The following is a 19,094-nucleotide window of genomic DNA, read 5'->3' as shown; positions in this document are numbered from 1 at the left end:
TAAACCATGGTTGAATGAAAGAGTCATACATCGGAATGGACACTAAAAATGTGTCACAGACACTGATAGCCCCACAACACATGTTTGAGCACAGACATATCCGCTCTATATTCAATAGCGGACAAAACTGCAAAGGGTCAATACTTATCACAGTCTAAATTCTTTTCACAATCATCACATTCAGATTTCAAAGTTTGAGCAAGAGTCACCAACTAGTTGCAGAGAATTTAACAACAAAAATGTTGGGACTATATATTCCATAGTAAAATAAAGACCAAACGGCCATTATACTGCTAAAAGACTTTGCAGCCGAAATTCCTTTCTTTACAATCATCTACATATATTTAGGAACTGTAAAAATGTAAGTAAGATCCCTCCAGTAGTTAGATAGGAGTTGAAAACACAAAACTGTGAGACTATATATTCCATATTGTAGTGGAAAAACAGAGGGAAACAATTCTGAAAAAATTTGATGCAGCAAAAATTACTTACTTATATTCATCAACACATTACATTCATTCAACTGTGAAAATGTTAGAGACATTCTTGAAGCAGTTTAAGAAAGATAAAAACACAAATTACGGGACTATATACTCTTAAGTGGAGAAACACACAAAGGGTGATAATCCTTTTAGCCAAATTTACCTTCTTCTGGTCATAAATGCATTACGGTAATTCAACTGTTTTCTAAGTTGAAACACCGTGACCTTGACCTTTGACCTAGTGACCTGAAAATTAATAGGGGTCATCTGCAAGTCATGATCAATGTACCTTTGAAGTTTCATCATCCTAGGCATAAGCGTTCTTGAGTAAAACAATTTTACTATTTTGGGTCACCTCAATGTACCTATGAAGTTTCATGATCCTAGGGGTAAGCGTTCTTAAGTTATCATCCAGAAACCATTTTTCTAAAGTGAGTCACCATGACCTTGACATTTGACCTAGTGACCTGAAAATCAATAGGGGTCATATGCAAGTCATGATCAATGTACCTATAAAGTTTCATGATCCTAAGCATAAGCGTTTTTGAGTTATCATCTGGAAACCATTTTACTATTTCAGGTCACCTTGACCTTTGACCTATTGACCTGAAAATCAATAGGGGTCATCTGCAAGTCATGATCAATGTAAATATGAACTTTCATGATCTTAGGCATAAGCGTTGTTGAGCTTTCATCCGGAAACCATTTTACTGTTTCTGGTCACCGTGACCTTGACCTTTGATCTTGTGACCTGAAAATCAATAGAGGTCATCTGTGAGTCACGATCAATGTACCTATGAAGTTTCATGATCCTGAGCATAAGGGTTCTTGAGTTATCATCCAGAAACCATTTTACTATTTCGGGTCACCGTGACCTTGACCTTTGACCTAGTGACCTCAAAATCAATAGGGGTCATCTGCGAGTCATGATCAATGTACCTACGAAGTTTCATGATCCTAGGCATAAGGGTTCTTGACTAATCATTGGACAGACAAACGGACCAACATGAGCAAAACAATATACCCCCTCTTTTTGAAGGGGGGCATAAAAATGTGACTTCCATAGTGTTCGATCACAAGGTTTGACCGAAACCATTTTTGAACTCAACTCTTGTATCAAAGAAACAAATATGAGACCAAATTTCATGAAAATTGGGCCAAAAATGTGACTTCTAGAGTGTTAACGTTTTCACTATATACATATAGAGAAAAATGCCCCGCCCACTGGCGGCCATGTTTTTTCACTGATCCGAACTTTCATGATGATTGGGCAAAAATTATGACTTCTAGAGTGTTTACAAGGTTTCTCTATAGCCAAATAGGGAAAACTGCCACTATATACATATAAAGAAAAATGCCCCGCCCACTGGCGGCCATGTTTTTTCACCGTTTTGACCAACTTTCATGATGATTGGACAAAAATTGTGACATCTAGAGTGTTAACAAGGTTTCTCTATAGCCAAATAGGGAAAACTGCCACTATATACATATAGAGAAAAATGCCCTGCCCACTGGCGGCCATGTTTTTTCACTGATCTGGACCATTTTCGAACTCGTCCAAGATATCAATTAAATCAATGTTTACAAGGTTTCTCTATAGCCAAATAAGGAAAACTGCCCCGCCCTTTGGCGGCCATGTATTTCAACAGACCGAAACCACTTTTGAACTCAATTAAGATATCATTAAGACAAACATTTTGACAAAGTTACATGAAGATTGAACATAAAATGTGACTTCTACAGTGTTTACAAGGTTTTTCTTTTTTTTTACCTAGTGACCTAGTTTTTGACCCGGCACAACCCAGTTTCGAACTTGGCTGAGATATTATTGGGGCAAAGCTTCTGACAAAGTTTCATGAAGATGGGATGAGAAATGTGGCCTCTAGAGTGTTTACGAGCAAATGTTAACGGACGGACGGACGTACGACGGACAAAGACCGGTCAGAAAAGCTCACCTGAGCAATCACGTGAGCTAAAAACAGACAAAAGGTCATGGTGCCAAAAACTTTGCAGCCAATAATCCTTTCTTCCGAATCATGTACACGTTAAGGTCTTTCTTCTGTGAAAGTTTTATCTACCCTGTAGTCAAAGAGGAGTTAAAGAAACTTTCATTTGGACATACGTTCAGACATACAGACAGGGTTGTCTAGTTAGTAGTAAGCATGAAAACTGCAGTTCCATGAATACCTGTGTCACTGTGTTGTAGTGGGTATAGTGCCCGCCTAGCAACCAGGAGGTAACATGTTCCTATCCCCACTGTGGCAGCATTCTTCAGATTTCCCTCAAAAATACTAAGTCATGGTTCTACCCAGGACAAAGACTCGAGAGCATAGCATACGGCTTTCGATGAAATCGATCTTAAATAAATAGGTTTAATACCTGTGTCCATTCAGGCTTTCCCAGAAGGTGACAAGTCCATCGATGCTGACAGTCATGACCCAGGCGTGCGGCGCAGACTTCTTCTGGGTGCCCACGCAGACGTAGGCATCGAGACCAAAACCCAGCAGCAGACTGCACAGCAACACTGCATGGTCCTCACAGTCCTTAAAATAAAGGTGTTATACTTTGTAGTGACAGACAGAAAAACATCGGTATATAAGTCTTGCTCTGGGACATTGGGGCTTAATACATTAAAGTCACTATCACGCTCACCAATACATACGGCTACTCTATTATGCTATATAAAAACATTCGACAACAAGTAGTACCATACGATGGTTAATTACAATAGGAAGACCCTAAAAACAAGTAACATTGATGTAAAAACGTTATATTACAAGCATTCGGCAAGTTTTAAGCATCTAAATATCTAAATATCGTTCCACGATGTAATCTACTTTCACTTTCGAGTCAGGATCATATTCATTTGGGTTGCGTTCATTTGCATAATTTATACAAGCCATTTTCGCATTCGTTAAGTTCCAGTTACCCAGAATTCATTTTGATTTCACAGAATGATTATTCATGAGAGCTACGTCATGCTTCCGACGCTTACCATATCCAATCTCGTGTTCGCCCGTGGCCACACAAAAATAAAAACAAGCATTTTGTATCTCGTTAAATCAATTCTACCAGACAACATCTAATGTTGAAATTTTGCATTTTGCTAAAAGGAACATTGATTTGTTTATGGGTTAGCTTTATTTAACGAAATATTCGATATTTTTTAGCGTGATTGTTACTTTCAGTGTCATCCCAGTTTAGCCTGTGCAATCAGCACAGTTTCAGCTTTAATACATTTTTTGTTCAAATGAAGTCTCTTTTAAATGAAAACCAATCTAGGCTGAAATGTCATCACTGTGATGGGCTGAACTTAAAAATATGGGACGACACTTTACGTACAAGCATTAAGTTCCCATTATCCCAGAGGGAGGCTCAAATGTTGATAGTTTGCAGTGATATACAGACAAACATCAGTGAAATGTTTGCAGTGATATACAGACAAACATCAGTGAAATGTTTGCAGTGATATACAGACAAACATCAGTGAAATGTTTGCAGTGATATACAGACAAACATCAGTGAAATGTTTGCAGTGATATACAGACAAACATCCGTGAAATGTTTGCAGTGATATACAGACAAACATCCGTGAAATGTTTGCAGTGATATACAGACAAGCATCAGTGAAATGTTTGCAGTGATATACAGACAAGCATCAGTGAAATGTTTGCAGTGATATACAGACAAACATCAGTGAAATGTTTGCAGTGATATACAGACAAACGTCAGTGAAATGTTTGCAGTGATATACAGACAAACGTCAGTGAAATGTTTGCAGTGATTTACAGACAAACATCAGTGAAATGTTTGCAGTGATATACAGAAAAACATCAGTGAAATGTTTGCAGTGATATACAGACAAACATCAGTGAAATGTTTGCAGTGATATACAGACAAACATCAGTGAAATGTTTGCAGTAATATACAGACAAACATCCGTGAAATGTTTGCAGTGATACACAGACAAACATCAGTGAAATGTTTGCAATGATATACAGACAAACATCAGTGAAATGTTTCCAGTGATATACAGACAAACATCAGTGAAATGTTGGCAGTGATATACAGACAAATATCAGTGAAATGTTTGCAGTGATATACAGACAAATATCAGTGAAATGTTTGCAGTGATATACAGACAAACATCAGTGAAATAAATCTGTTTATCACTTCACAACACAATGGCATGATCCTCACTGTCCTTTGAAATGTTTGTTTGTATATGTTTCAGTTACATACAGAGTTACATGAGCGAAACAAATGAGCCCCAGTCTGGGAAAATAGGGCTTAATGCATGTTCATGTGCGTAAAGTGTCAACCCCGATTAGCCTGTGCAGTCCTCACACACTAATCAGGGACAACAATAACCATCTAAACTGGATTTTCGTTTAAAAAAAAATCCTTTACACGAAAAATTCCATAAAAGTAGAAAGTGTTGTGTCTGATTAGCCAGTGCAAACTACTCATCATTATAACTAACCCTTTAACTCACTACTCATCATTATAACTAACCCTTTAACTCACTTCTCATCATTATAACTAACCCTTTAACTCTTGGAAATAACTACTCATCATTATAACTAACCCTTTAACTCTTGGAAATAACTACTCATCGTTATAACTAACCCTTTAACTCACTACTCATCATTATAACTAACCCTTTAACTCACTACTCATCATTACAACTAACCCTTTAACTCTTGGAAATAACTACTCATCATTATAGCTAACCCTTTAACTCTTGGAAATAACTACTCATCATTTTAACTAACCCTTTAACTCTTGGAAATAAACGCATCTATTTACCAAACCATAATTTATTTTTATATTACTGTCATTTAGAGAAAAAATAAAATTTGTTATCAACTGACAACTATCACCAACCCCTTTATTCCTGGCCAGGAATGCATGCATGGTAGTCCACTGCTCCGTGCGAGCGCCGCCACCCAGTGTCGGGGTTCTCTCCTGGTGTATCAGGGACACGAACCGCGCCGCCTCACGTGCCGAGTGCAGCAGACGACCGGCCCGTAGTGGCTTCACAAAGGAGCAGACAGGCCGGTTATTTCCGTTCTCATCCTTGGAATGGAAAGAGTTAATAAAAATGCAGTTCATTTATAATTGTCGACATGAAAATTTGTGCTTTTCAAAAAATGATTTTTGTGGACGCATACATTTGTTGATTTCCGATTTAAGGGAAAAAAAAATGAATTTGTGAAAGTCATTTTCCGATATGTTTGTGTTCAGGCACCCCAAATCTATGAAAAATAATATCCCATGAATGATGTTACCTGAGCGAATATCTTGACGAGACGTTCTTTATGCACCTCCCTGATGAGTAGGTACTCCTTCCACCACTGCTTGGCATACACCAGGAACAGACGCTCTTGTTCCGCATGCCTGCTCCTCTCCAGCTGAATCTGAAGAATTAAGTAGCAAGCAGTTTAATATGACCCATACTTCCCTATCATTAAGTACCAAGCAATTCAAAATGATCCATACTTCCCTATCATTAAGTACCAAGCAATACAATAAGACCCATACTTCCCTATCATTAAGTAGCGAGCAATTCAATAAGACCCATAATTCCCTATCATTAAGTAGCAAGCAATTCAATAAGACCCATACTTCCCTATCATTAAGTAGCAAGCAATTCAATATGACCCATACTTCCCTATCATTAAGTAGCAAGCAATTCAAGATGATCCATAATTCCCTATCATTAAGTAGCAAGCAATTCAGAAATCAATATGACCCATAATTCCCTATCATTAAGTAGCAAGCAATTCAATAAGACCCATACTTCCCTATCATTAAGTAGCAAGCAATTCAAAATAATCCATACTTCCCTATCATTAAGTAGCAAGCAAATCAATATGACCCATACTTCCCTATCATTAAGAAGCAAGCAATTCAATAAGACCCATACTTCCCTATCATTAAGTAGCAAGCAATTCAATATGACCCATACTTCCCTATCATTAAGTAGCAAGCAATTCAATATGATCCATAATTCCCTATCATAAAGTACCAAACAATTCAATATGACCCATAATTCCCTATCATTAAGTAGCAAGCAATTCAATAAGACCCATAATTCCCTATCATTAAGTAGCAAGAAATTCAATATGACCCATACTTCCCTATCATTAAGTACCAAGCAATTCAATAAGTCCCATACTTCCCTATCATTAAGTAGCAAGCAATTCAATATGACCCATACTTCCCTATCATTAAGTAGCAAGCAATTCAAGATGATCCATAATTCCCTATCATTAAGTACCAAGCAATTCAATATGACCCATACTTCCCTATCATTAAGTACCAAGCAATTCAAGATGATCCGTAATTCCCTATCATTAAGTACCAAACAATTCAATATGACCCATACTTCCCTATCATTAAGTACCAAACAATTCAATATGACCCATACTTCCCTATCATTAAGTACCAAGCAATTCAAGATGATCCATAATTCCCTATCATTAAGTACCAATCAATTCAGAAATCAATATGTCCCATACTTCCCTATCATTAAGTAGCAAGCAATTCAATATGATCCATAATTCCCTATCATAAAGTACCAAACAATTCAATATGACCCATAATTCCCTATCATTAAGTAGCAAGCAATTGAATATGACCCATAATTCCCTATCATTAAGTACCAAACAATTCAAAATGATCCATACTTCCCTATCATTAAGTAGCAAGCAATTCAATATGACCCATACTTCCCTATCATTAAGTAGCAAGCAATTCAATATGACCCATAATTCCCTATCATTAAGTAGCAAGCAATTCAATATGACCCATACTTCCCTATCATTAAGTACCAAGCAATTCAATATGACCCATACTTCCCTATCATTAAGTACCAAGCAATTCAAGATGATCCGTAATTCCCTATCATTAAGTACCAAGCAATTCAGAAATCAATATGACCCATACTTCCCTATCATTAAGTAGCAAGCAATTCAATATGATCCATAATTCCCTATCATAAAGTACCAAACAATTCAATATGACCCATAATTCCCTATCATTAAGTAGCAAGCAATTCAATAAGACCCATAATTCCCTATCATTAAGTACCAAGCAATTCAAAATGATCCATACTGCCCTATCATTGAGTAGCAAGCAATTCAATATGACCCATAATTCCCTATCATTAAGTACCAAGCAATACAATATGACCCATACTTCCCTATCATTAAGTAGCAAGCAATTCAATAAGACCCATACTTCCCTATCATTAAGTAGCAAGCAATTCAATATGACCCATACTTCCCTATCATTAAGTACCAAACAATTCAATATGACCCATACTTCCCTATCATTAAGTACCAAACAATTCAATATGACCCATACTTCCCTATCATTAAGTACCAAGCAATTCAAGATGATCCATAATTCCCTATCATTAAGTACCAAGCAATTCAGAAATCAATATGACCCATACTTCCCTATCATTAAGTAGCAAGCAATTCAATATGATCCATAATTCCCTATAATAAAGTACCAAACAATTCAATATGACCCATAATTCCCTATCATTAAGTAGCAAGCAATTCAATATGACCCATAAATCCCTATCATTAAGTACCAAGCAATTCAAAATGATCCATACTTCCCTATCATTAAGTAGCAAGCAATTCAATATGACCCAAACTTCCCTATCATTAAGTAGCAAGCAATTCAATATGACCCATAATTCCCTATCATTAAGTAGCAAGCAATTCAGAAATCAATATGACCCATAATTCCCTATCATTAAGTAGCAAGCAATTTAGAAATCAATATGACCCATACTTCCCTATCATTAAGTAGCAAGCAATTCAAGATGATTCATAATTCCCTATCATAAAGTACCAAACAATTCAATATGACCCATACTTCCCTATCATTAAGTAACAAGCAATTCAATATGACCCATACTTCCCTATCATTTAGTAGCAAGCAATTCAAAATGATCAATACTTCCCTATCATTAAGTAGCAAGCAATTCAATATGACCCATACTTCCCTATCATTAAGTAACAAGCAATTCAATATGACCCATACTTCCCTATCATTTAGTAACAAGCAATTCAATATGACCCATACTTCCCTATCATTAAGTAGCAAGCAATTCAAAATGATCCATACTTCCCTATCATTAAGTAGCAAGCAATTCAATATGACCCATACTTCCCTATCATTAAGTAGCAAGCAATTCAATATGACCCATACTTCCCTATCATTAGGTAGCGAGCAATTCAGAAATCAATATGACCCATACTTCCCTATCATTAAGTAGCAAGCAAATCAATATGACCCATACTTCCCTATCATTAAGTAACAAGCAATTTAATATGACCCATACTTCCCTATCATTAAGTAGCAAGCAATTCAAAATGATCCATACTTCCCTATCATTAAGTAGCAAGCAATTCAATATGACCCATACTTCCCTATCATTAAGTAACAAGCAATTCAATATGACCCATACTTCCCTATCATTAAGTACCAAACAATTCAATATGACCCATACTTCCCTATCATTAAGTAGCAAGCAATTCAAAATGATCCATACTTCCCTATCATTAAGTAGCAAGCAATTCAATATGACCCAAACTTCCCTATCATTAAGTAACAAGCAATTCAATATGACCCATACTTCCCTATCATTAAGTAGCAAGCAATTCAGAAATCAATATGACCCATACTTCCCTATCATTAAGTAGCAAGCAATTCAATATGACCCATACTTCCATATCATTAAGTAGCAAGCAATTCAATATGACCCATACTTCCCTATCATTAAGTAGCAAGCAATTCAATATGACCCATACTTCCCTATCATTAAGTAGCAAGCAATTCAAGATGATCCATAATTCCCTATCATTGAGTAGCAAGCAATTCAGAAATCAATATGACCCATACTTCCCTATCATTAAGTAGCAAGCAATTCAATATGACCCATACTTCCCTATCATTAAGTACCAAGCAATTCAAGATGATCCATAATTCCCTATCATTAAGTACCAAGCAATTCAAGATGATCCATAATTCCCTATCATTAAGTACCAAGCAATTCAAGATGATCCATAATATTGCACAATACACACACAATTTTCAAATATGCACAAATGAACACAGTATCTTTTTTCTATCTTTCAATCAAGTAAAAATACTTTTTGTAAAATTAATTTAAAAAGGGATGTACAAACAAATATCCGTATATCTGGTTAATATATCAGTATTCAAATACTTATTAAGTATCAGAATATTTCTGTTATATTTAAAATTCACCAGATATTAAAAATAATAAAAAAAATTATTCTATATCCAATAAATTCATCCAATCGGCATTCTTCATATGTACCACGTGACCGTCCAATATATTCCGGTATTGGATCCAAAAAGTCTGTATTTTTTCCATATTGGACAGTTGAGTACAAGTGCACTAAGCAATTGTTTTATAACGATAAAAGCCGTTACCGAGAAAAAGTATCCGAATGTACTATAATCGATTCACACAGGCGATATTTTGCTTGTATGTCTCTTTTTAATACTTTCCTATTGAAAATATGAGAGGAAATAAAAAACGAATCGAGAATGTGATATTTAATTAATTTTTATTGTTAGAAATTTAAAAAAAAATGCAAAAGCAAGTGATATTGTTATTGCTAGAAATTGAAAACAAATATGCAACAGCAAAACAAAAAATCAATTTTATTAACCTCAATGACAACTTTAATCCAATGCTAGCCTAATAACAACTAAGTTACAATGATATGCATTTCCATTTTCCATTTTCTGTTCTTCCATCCATTTATCGAAATGTATTTTAAACCACAGTATTTGTTGATAGCGTTTGTACACATGCTCACCATTCTGACCCAAAGGCCAAAACACAATTTACGAATTCGTAATCCTGTCGGAGCGAGTTGTTTTATTCCTATCCAAGTTAACAATTATGCATGACAAACACACAATCCGAAATACGTTTTGCCTTTTGGATTCGTTCAATGCTATCAAAATGGTATAATTTGCTACTAGATTTATTAAACACTACCACCTCCATATTGTTGTCCCTAAAATGCAGAGTCTTGCTTATACTAGTATGTTTCGTCAGAGAAATGACGTCACACGAGATACGTCATAAAGTGCGTAATCAATGAATGAAAATAAAAATACGGAAAGCTGGTTTGGTAATGAGGATATAGAATAAAAAGTTTATTAGACGTTTAAACTGTACAATCCGTGATATATTTGGACTCGCACACAGTTTGAAGTCATATTGGACTCGCCTAACGGCTCGTCCAATATGACTTCAAACTGTGTGCTCGTCCAAATATATCTCCGTATTGTACAGTGAAACGTCTAATAACCTATAATTACAACATGGCAAACTAAAACTCATGACTATTGACCTTGAACTTTGATCTTTCACTGAAGAGCATGGAATTTATTGTCTGGTCATGGGGAAAAATACAACAAATGTTTGTATAATTATATGGCTCTGTGAATAAGGGATTTAATGCATGTGCGTAACCTGTGCACACTTTCCGCCTATACTGAATTTTTGCTAAGAAGAGACTTTATTTAAACAAGAGATGTGTTTGTCAGAAACACAATGCCCCCTATTGCGCCGCTTTGCAGCCATATATTTGACCTTTGACCCTGAAGGATGACCTTGACCTTTCACCACTCAAAATATGCAGCTCCATGAGATACACATGCATGCCAAATATCAAGTTGCTGTCTTCAATATTTCAAAAGTTATTGCAAAAGTTTAACCAAGGTTAAAGTTTGTGACAGACACATACAATGACAGACAGACAGGCCAAAAACAATATACCCCCGATCATTCGCTTCGCGGGCATAAAAAATATATATATTAAAAGCGGAAAGTGTCTTCCCTGATTAGCCTGTGCGGACTACACTTTACGCACATGCATTACACCCCTTTTCACAGAGCGCCGCTCAATTATATTTAAATCCATCTTTTAATTTTAAAAGCATTGAACTTAAACCACATTGTATGACCTTTGACCTTTTAATATGACCATGACCTTACATCCCACAGATTGAGGTAACGTTGTCTTGACATGGGGAAGAACAAAAACTGACATAAACTTCGAAAGTGTTTTAATATTATTTTAAAATACTCGCTTCATATTAAAGAATGTCAGAGCGAGGAAACAAACGGATGGACTCACACCACCAATAACTTCACCCACGTTCAGACAGTGACCCACTTTATGCCCACTTTTGGAGGAATAAAAAAATGTAGACATAGCATGCCAGAAAATAAGAAACCCACCTGGGCAGTTATGACATCTTTGCTGAGGGACTGCTTGGTTTTGGGGAAGAGTTCCACCTGAATGTCAATAACACCCGCTGCTACATTGTTCTCAGAACCTAGAAGAAAAAGGAAAAGTAACAGATTTGACTTGTCTTAAAGGCTTCTGTATCAAATATTCAATATTTATCAATTCAGGGCTTTTTTTTCTTAAGTTGAGGACAGGGACTGGCCTTCCATTTTTGGGAAACAATTATCGGAAAAACTGAAAAAGGGGAAGAAATTTCTCAACGTTAGCTTGAAATTTTGAGGAAAATTGAATCATTTGAAAGAAATTCTCTTTAGAAAAGGGGCCTTACTTTTTAAAGAATGGGCATATATAAGGCCCTTGCTAAAGGAGCAAAAAAAGCCCTGATCACAAAAAACATTAAATAAAGTTAAAACAAATACAAGGTAGCCATCCTCTAACTTTGCCTTACATAACTAATATCATGAGATGGGGTCACTAGCTCTAAGGTAAATGTCACAAGCCACTGTCAAAGTCCAACATAGACTTGAGCTAAGTAAGGACTATACAATAATTATGTGTTTTTTACGAGTAACTCAGTGGAGCAATCTAGAGTAAGGTTACTGGGTTAAGGGTCACACTTTCAGGTCAAAGCTAACAGACAGGGTAATCACGTGACAAACAAGATGGCCAGGTCCAAGCCGAGACAGGTATTTTACACCGTAGTATACCCTTTATTACCTGTATTAATTGTTAAAATATCAGCAAGAAAGTGATAAGCATTTATATTGTATTAATCTTTGCTTTATATCTCGACTTCACTTGCTGCAAAATTTCTCAGCAGGTCACAAAATTACAGTTACAACTAAAAAAATTTGCAAATTTGCAGCGAGTAATTTGAAATAAACACTAATCACGTTCTTTCTGATATGGTTGGAAAGTGAGCGGCATTTAAACAATCAGTACAATTTAGTAAAGGGTATTTAACAGCAAAAAATACCTATACCTGTCTCAGCATGGACGGTGCAATCTTGTTTGTCATGTTATTCACCCTCACATTAAAATAAGAAAATCATTTGAGACTTTTTCAAATCTTTAACTTAATACTTTTTTTTATTGATTGGTATAACTTTATGTCAATCTTGTCTCATATTGATGTGTTCTCATTGTAATGTTGATGATTTTCTATTGTCACCTTCACTTGTTTACTTTATAAAAGTCCTTAATACAATTAAGAAAACCAGATTTCTGGATCAGAATTCAACATATCTAAGATACTGCCCAAGAACACTAAGAAATAAAATCTCCATTTCAAAATTCTCACATCTATTCGGAAAATGTCACCCAAATACCTCTGGGGGTATTAATGACATATAAAATATAGTGTTGTGCAACCCACCAGTTCCCTTCAGCTCAAGGGCTGTGGCCAGTCTACTGCTGCTGTTAGTGAGAACCGGCCTCCACTCCAGGAAGTGGGAGGAGACAAGAGTGGTTTCCCCTAGCCCATCAGTCTTCACCAGCACGATGTGGATGGGATCACAGATGGACAGCATGGTGGTCGGGTCAGCCATCTTACCTGCCTCACCTGTAACAGCGAAACCATTGAACCCTCCATGCAAAAGTGTTCTTATGGATTTTGAATTCGTATTCACAAATACAAAGTGTCTTTTTCTCAGAATTTTGAGCCAAATTTTGGCCCTATTTTCAATCATAAATATATATTTCTTTAGTGAAAGTGACATTGTTCAAACTCACATTAAATGCAATTGCAAGCTAGGTCTTCTATTGAGCTTAGGAACAAAATTTAAGTGCAATATCTTCTAAAAACATAAGTAATAATTGGAAACGGACTTTTTTTAAGTTACCGTGACCTTCACCAAAGACACCCTAAATAAGAATCCTAGCTACATTTTTTATGCAAGTGTGCAATGCCCAAAGTATTATAAAAATAAGTCAATGCAAAGCAAAGTTATTGACCAACAAGAGATGTGTTTATCAGAAACACAATGCCCCCTTTTGCGCCGCTTTGAAGCCATAAAATTGACCTTTGACCTTGAAGGATGACCTTGACCTTTCACCTATGAAGTTGCTATCTTCAATATTGCAAAAGTTATGACCAAGGTTAAAGTTTAGTGAAAGACACACAGAGGGGCCAAAAACAATATACCCCGATCTTTCGATTCGGGGGCATAAAAACCAATTATTTGCTGATTTATTTTATTTTGAGTTACAGTGAACTTGACCTTATTGGACTAAAAATGCAATTCTTAGCTAGATCGTCATGTAATCTACCCATAAACATAATTTCAGTGCAATATCTCCATCCAAACTCAAGTTATTGAGGGGAAAATGTTTTTCTATTTTTGTAACATTGGCCTTGACCTTGCCTCAATACACTCAAAATTCAATCGCAAGCTATGCTTCCAAACAAACATGCTATATCCAAAGTTTCTTTCAGATTGATCAATGAGAACTTAAGTTATCAAACACAAACGCCCCCCCCCCCAATCCACCATACCTAAATCTAATAATCAGCAGCCAATTGTATAAATCTGGATAACTTCTGGTTATCTCTAATTTTAGGTATCTTTTTTCCAAACTTATTTTTAGAAACGCCGTAAATGGCTTGGAATTCCAAATATCGGCTTTCAAATGCTTTCATTACTTCAGTTATAAAAAACATTGTTGGTGTTTTCAGTCACGAAGAAAACTACTAAAATTATTTAACTATATAAAAACAACAAAAAAAAACTTTGGTATATATATTTCATTTTTTGCAACATACATTTTCAACAATCTTTTGCTTTACGTCAATTGACATTTTTGTTACAGTTCACGTGTTGTTTACAGTACTGTTAGCAGACGAGAAATGTCTAGTTTATTTAGCTTCGGCTTTACAAGTAACTGTAAGTCTCTGCAAAATCCCAAGAAAAATGCACAGAAAAATCATCCGAAAGTGCCAAAAAGTATGACTTGAAGAGACAACGCAACTTTTTACCAAAATGGAAAAGTGAGTTTGAATGGCAACGTAGACCTGTGTTTGCTGACGAAGACATGGAGGAGAATGACTAATTATTTCATAAATAATCAAACATTGGCACAAATCTACATTTAGACCTGACTTAGACTTTAATTGCTGTAATCATTTTGTTAAATATGCAAAAATAAAGCAGGTTTTGTGGTGTATCATTTTGATCTTTATTAAAAAATATGAGGTTTACAGTTAATGTGATATTTCATGTTTGGGCAAGTGGCTTTACATTCAGGGCAAGTAGATTTTCTAAGTATTTAGGTTTTTAGGTTAATGTTGAGCCTTGTTCATAAGCTCAAACTCTAAAATAACAGTGTTGAAATGTGAGGCCTTTATACAACACCATTCCCAGTGTCAAAAAGACATTTCCCATTGCCTTCAATTCCCAATAAAAGGTTGCCACATTTTTGTTTTAAATGCGACATTCAGTCATTTTCACTATGCAGTTCTATGGGTTGAACCTTAATTTATATGATATTAAAACATTCTCAATTTTTCAGCAGTTTTTAAAGCATTTGTTTGCAAAAATAACAAGAAATGTGTTTGTGAAACACTATGTCCCCACTATTTGAACTTTGACGTTGAAGGATGACCTAGACCTTTCACCACTCAAAATGTGCAGCTCCATGAGGTACACATGCATGCCAAATATCAAGTTGCTATCTTCAATATTGCAAAAGTGTACATTAAATGAACAATTTTGACCCATATATTTGAACTTTGACCTTAAAGGATGACCTTGACCTTGACATTTCACTACTCAAAATGTGCAGCTCCATGAAATACACATGCATGCCAAATATGAAGTTGCTATCTTCAATATTGCAAAAGTTATTGCAAAATGTTAAAGTTTGATGCAAACAAACACACAAACAAACAAAGCAACAGACAGGGCAAAAACAATATGTCCCCCACTATAATGGTGGGGGACATAAAAATCACTCTAATTCTCCCAATTTTAGTCGAAACAATTTGATTTTTCCCAATCAAAAGGACCCCGACCCCATTCCCAAAATGGTGAAGGAAAAACACTTTTCACATTTCTGGTAATGTAAAACCTGGGCAAACAAACCTGCGCCATCTTTGTGCAGTTCTAGAAGGAAGCCCTCGTCAATGTCCGGCTCACAGGCACACGCAACCGGCCTCGACTTGAACCTCTGACCTCTGAACAGGATGTGAAAGGTGAAGTAGGAGGTCACCTGCCCAGGCGTCCCGCTGTCATCATCTATATGCTCCAAGAAAGCCTTGCCAGACTTTATGTACAGATACAGGTATCTTCTCGTGGGATCGATGTTAGCTGAAAAAATGCACGAGTCACGATCTGGGAAAAAATGGGGCTTGATGCATGAGCGTAAAATGGGGCTTGATGCATGAGCGTAAAATGGGGCTTGATGCATGAGTGTAAAATGGGGCTTGATGCATGAGCGTAAAATGGGGCTTGATGCATGAGTGTAAAATGGGGCTTGATGCATGAGCGTAAAATGGGGCTTGATGCATGAGCGTAAAATGGGGCTTGATGCATGAGTGTAAAATGGGGCTTGATGCATGAGCGTAAAATGGGGCTTGATGCATGAGTGTAAAATGGGGCTTGATGCATGAGCGTAAAATGGGGCTTGATGCATGAGCGTAAAATGTCCTCCCAGATTAGCCTTTAGTTTAAACATATTTTATTTCACGAACAAATATAGTATTCATTTACATAGCAAATACAGTGACAACTGAGTCACGATGTTCCAAAAAAGGCTTAGAATGAAAGATCAAGATCTTATAGGGTTCTTCTCCATGATGTCTGCACAGGCTAATCAGGGACAATACTGTCGGCTTTCATGGTATTTGTCGCTTGAATGAATTTTCTTCTTAGCGAAAATCCAATTTAGGCAGAAAGTTTCATTCTAACTGCACAGGCTAATCTGAGACAATACTTAACTCACATGCATTTTGCCACATTTTCCCAAGAGCGAGGCTAATTAAAGTTTATCTATGCATATACCCTATAAAATAATAGCTATTATCACTTATTTCTATATACCATACAGCTTGAAACCTGGTCTTTCTTGTTTATACAATTTTTGACTAGCACAGCTGTGTGTCGGCCAAAATATTTACAAAGTTATATTAATCGCATTAATAACTATTTTAAGAGATCAATGGAATACCTAAGTCATAAACAATATAATGTTCTTAGTAATCCTTTGTAAACTGATAATATAACATTTCAAAAAAAGAACAATCACTTCAAACCAATAATTGTAGTTGTTTTTTGTCATATTGGGTGCACAAATTTGGATTTATTCTCAATAAAAAAATACATATTTTTGCCAACTGAGTGCCTAAAATTCATGCACAAAAAAATGTATCAATGAAATAAATTCATTTCCAAACTCACAGAGTCATGATAGCAAATATTCTAAAAAAGTTTCATTTGACTAAGTATCAACAAGGTTTCAATATAGCCACCGAAGGAAAACTGCATTGCCCCCGTTGAGAGGCAAGGTTTTTTAAACCAACTACAATCATTTTAAAACTCAGCTAATATATCAACAGATGTTATGAACAAACACCATGATAATTGGGCTAAAAAGTAACTTCTAGTGTTCACAAGCTTTTTCATTAAGTTGACCTCTTGAACTTGTTTTTGACCTGATGCGACCCAGTTTCCAACTAAACAGCAATATCATTAAAACAAAATGTTCAGACCAAGTTTCATAAAGACTGGAAAATAAATTTAGCCTCTGGAGTGCTTACAAGATAAATGTTGACAGAGAACAAACAATTAGCTTAAGGTGATGGCAAAAGACCCAGTTTGATCTCGGTCAAGAAATTATAAAGCCAAATCTTCAGATAAAATGTGGCAACTAAAGCAAAATGTTGAATACAAGCGACACACGGTGGACCGAAGGTGAATCACAAAAGTTTACAGTGAGCTTGCTGTGCTCAAGAGAGCTTAAAACAATAAGAAATGTGGAATAAACACTTGAAATAACAAACAACCCCTACTCTTTCTGTCCGCTATATTCTCCAGCATGTGTTCCCCACGCATATGGGTGGCAGGCTTGGAGGTGCTGCCCTCAAACTGGATCTGCTGCAAGATGTTGTCCACCACCCCGCGCTGCTTCAGTCTGAAGTGGGGCATTTTCGGGGGTCAAAGTTGGGGCCATATAATGGCCATTTCCAATGTCAAAAAGTGTATATTTACATATGAGTTCTGAGGAAACTGAGCTCAATGCATGTGCGTAAAGTTTCGTCCCAGATTAGCCTGTGCAGTCTGCAAAGGCTAATCAGAGACGACACTTTCCGCTTTAATGGTATTTTTAGTTTCAAGGAAGTCCCTCCTTACCGAAAATCAAGTATAGGCGGAAAGAGTTGTCCCTGATTAGCTTGTGCGGACTGCACAGGCTAATCTGGGATGACACTACGCACATGCATTAAGCCCAGTTTTCTCAGAACGTGTCTCATATAATCATATGTTATACAGTATTATGTATTCCTATATTCTTTTCTTTCTAATTAACTGCCTAAACTTCCCAATCAAAGGTTTCCAAAACCAAAAAAATATAATTTTGGTTTAATATTCCTATAACACTGTACGTGTATGTGGGTTAAACCTAGGTAAATATAATATTGAAAATGCTTATTCTCAATTTTTAAGTATTTATTCAGCAATTTTTTTCTTCATAAAGAAATGAAAAACTGCACTTTCCCTATAAGCAAAAAAAGACCAATATTCTTATCACCATCCTAAAAAAATCCCTAATTGGCCCCCAATAAAAGGTTTCCAAAACAAAATAATAAAAAACTAAATTTTGGTAAATAAAATGCAACATTGAATTTATTTCCTTATGCAGTTCTATTGCTTGAACCAATATTGACCACTTGACAACACTTAATAAGTACTTGTTAGCAAATAAATCAAATATGCCAATTCAAAAATTTGAATACTTTGAGACAAGATTTTCCCAATGCCAGGTTTTCTTGCGCTTAATTTTCCAAATCGAGCTAGAACCAGTTCTTTTGTAAATGGGGCATAAAAAATTACTGTTGTAAGCAAAAAAAACTACAAAAACACTCATGTCCAAATTTTAGTCAAACAATGCCAAAACAATGTATTTTTTCCAAATACAAAGGTAACCGGCCCCATTCCCAAAATGGTGAAAAACTAAGCACATGCCTGTTGAACATCTCCTGCTCTCCCATGGGATTCTTGCTGCCCTCGAACTCCTCCTGCATACTCTCTGCCAGCATTTCCCGGATCCTTCTCTGAACATCACCCTGCAGGGATTTCAA

At 36.0% G+C, this 19,094-nt stretch overlaps 1 protein-coding gene across 1 annotated transcript in view; it reads right to left on the bottom strand.

The window, feature by feature from the left end:
• Window positions 1–19,094, bottom strand: part of LOC127844302 (centrosomal protein of 76 kDa-like) — a 32,442-nt gene that overhangs the window by 12,254 nt on the left and 1,094 nt on the right. Inside the window, exons 2-9 of the mRNA XM_052374406.1 lie at window positions 18,979–19,079; window positions 17,808–17,929; window positions 15,883–16,107; window positions 13,179–13,364; window positions 11,794–11,891; window positions 5,774–5,902; window positions 5,370–5,561; window positions 2,862–3,025 (exon numbers count right to left, since the gene is read on the bottom strand). Coding sequence (XP_052230366.1) covers window positions 2,862–3,025; window positions 5,370–5,561; window positions 5,774–5,902; window positions 11,794–11,891; window positions 13,179–13,364; window positions 15,883–16,107; window positions 17,808–17,929; window positions 18,979–19,079 — 1,217 coding nt within the window. The remainder of the gene's footprint in view (window positions 1–2,861; window positions 3,026–5,369; window positions 5,562–5,773; window positions 5,903–11,793; window positions 11,892–13,178; window positions 13,365–15,882; window positions 16,108–17,807; window positions 17,930–18,978; window positions 19,080–19,094) is intronic.

This window comes from Dreissena polymorpha, chromosome 9 (genome assembly GCF_020536995.1).
Source record: "Dreissena polymorpha isolate Duluth1 chromosome 9, UMN_Dpol_1.0, whole genome shotgun sequence".
Taxonomy (NCBI): domain Eukaryota; kingdom Metazoa; phylum Mollusca; class Bivalvia; order Myida; family Dreissenidae; genus Dreissena; species Dreissena polymorpha.
Note: the sequence above shows the minus strand (reverse complement) of the source record. Positions and strands in the feature narration are given on the sequence as shown.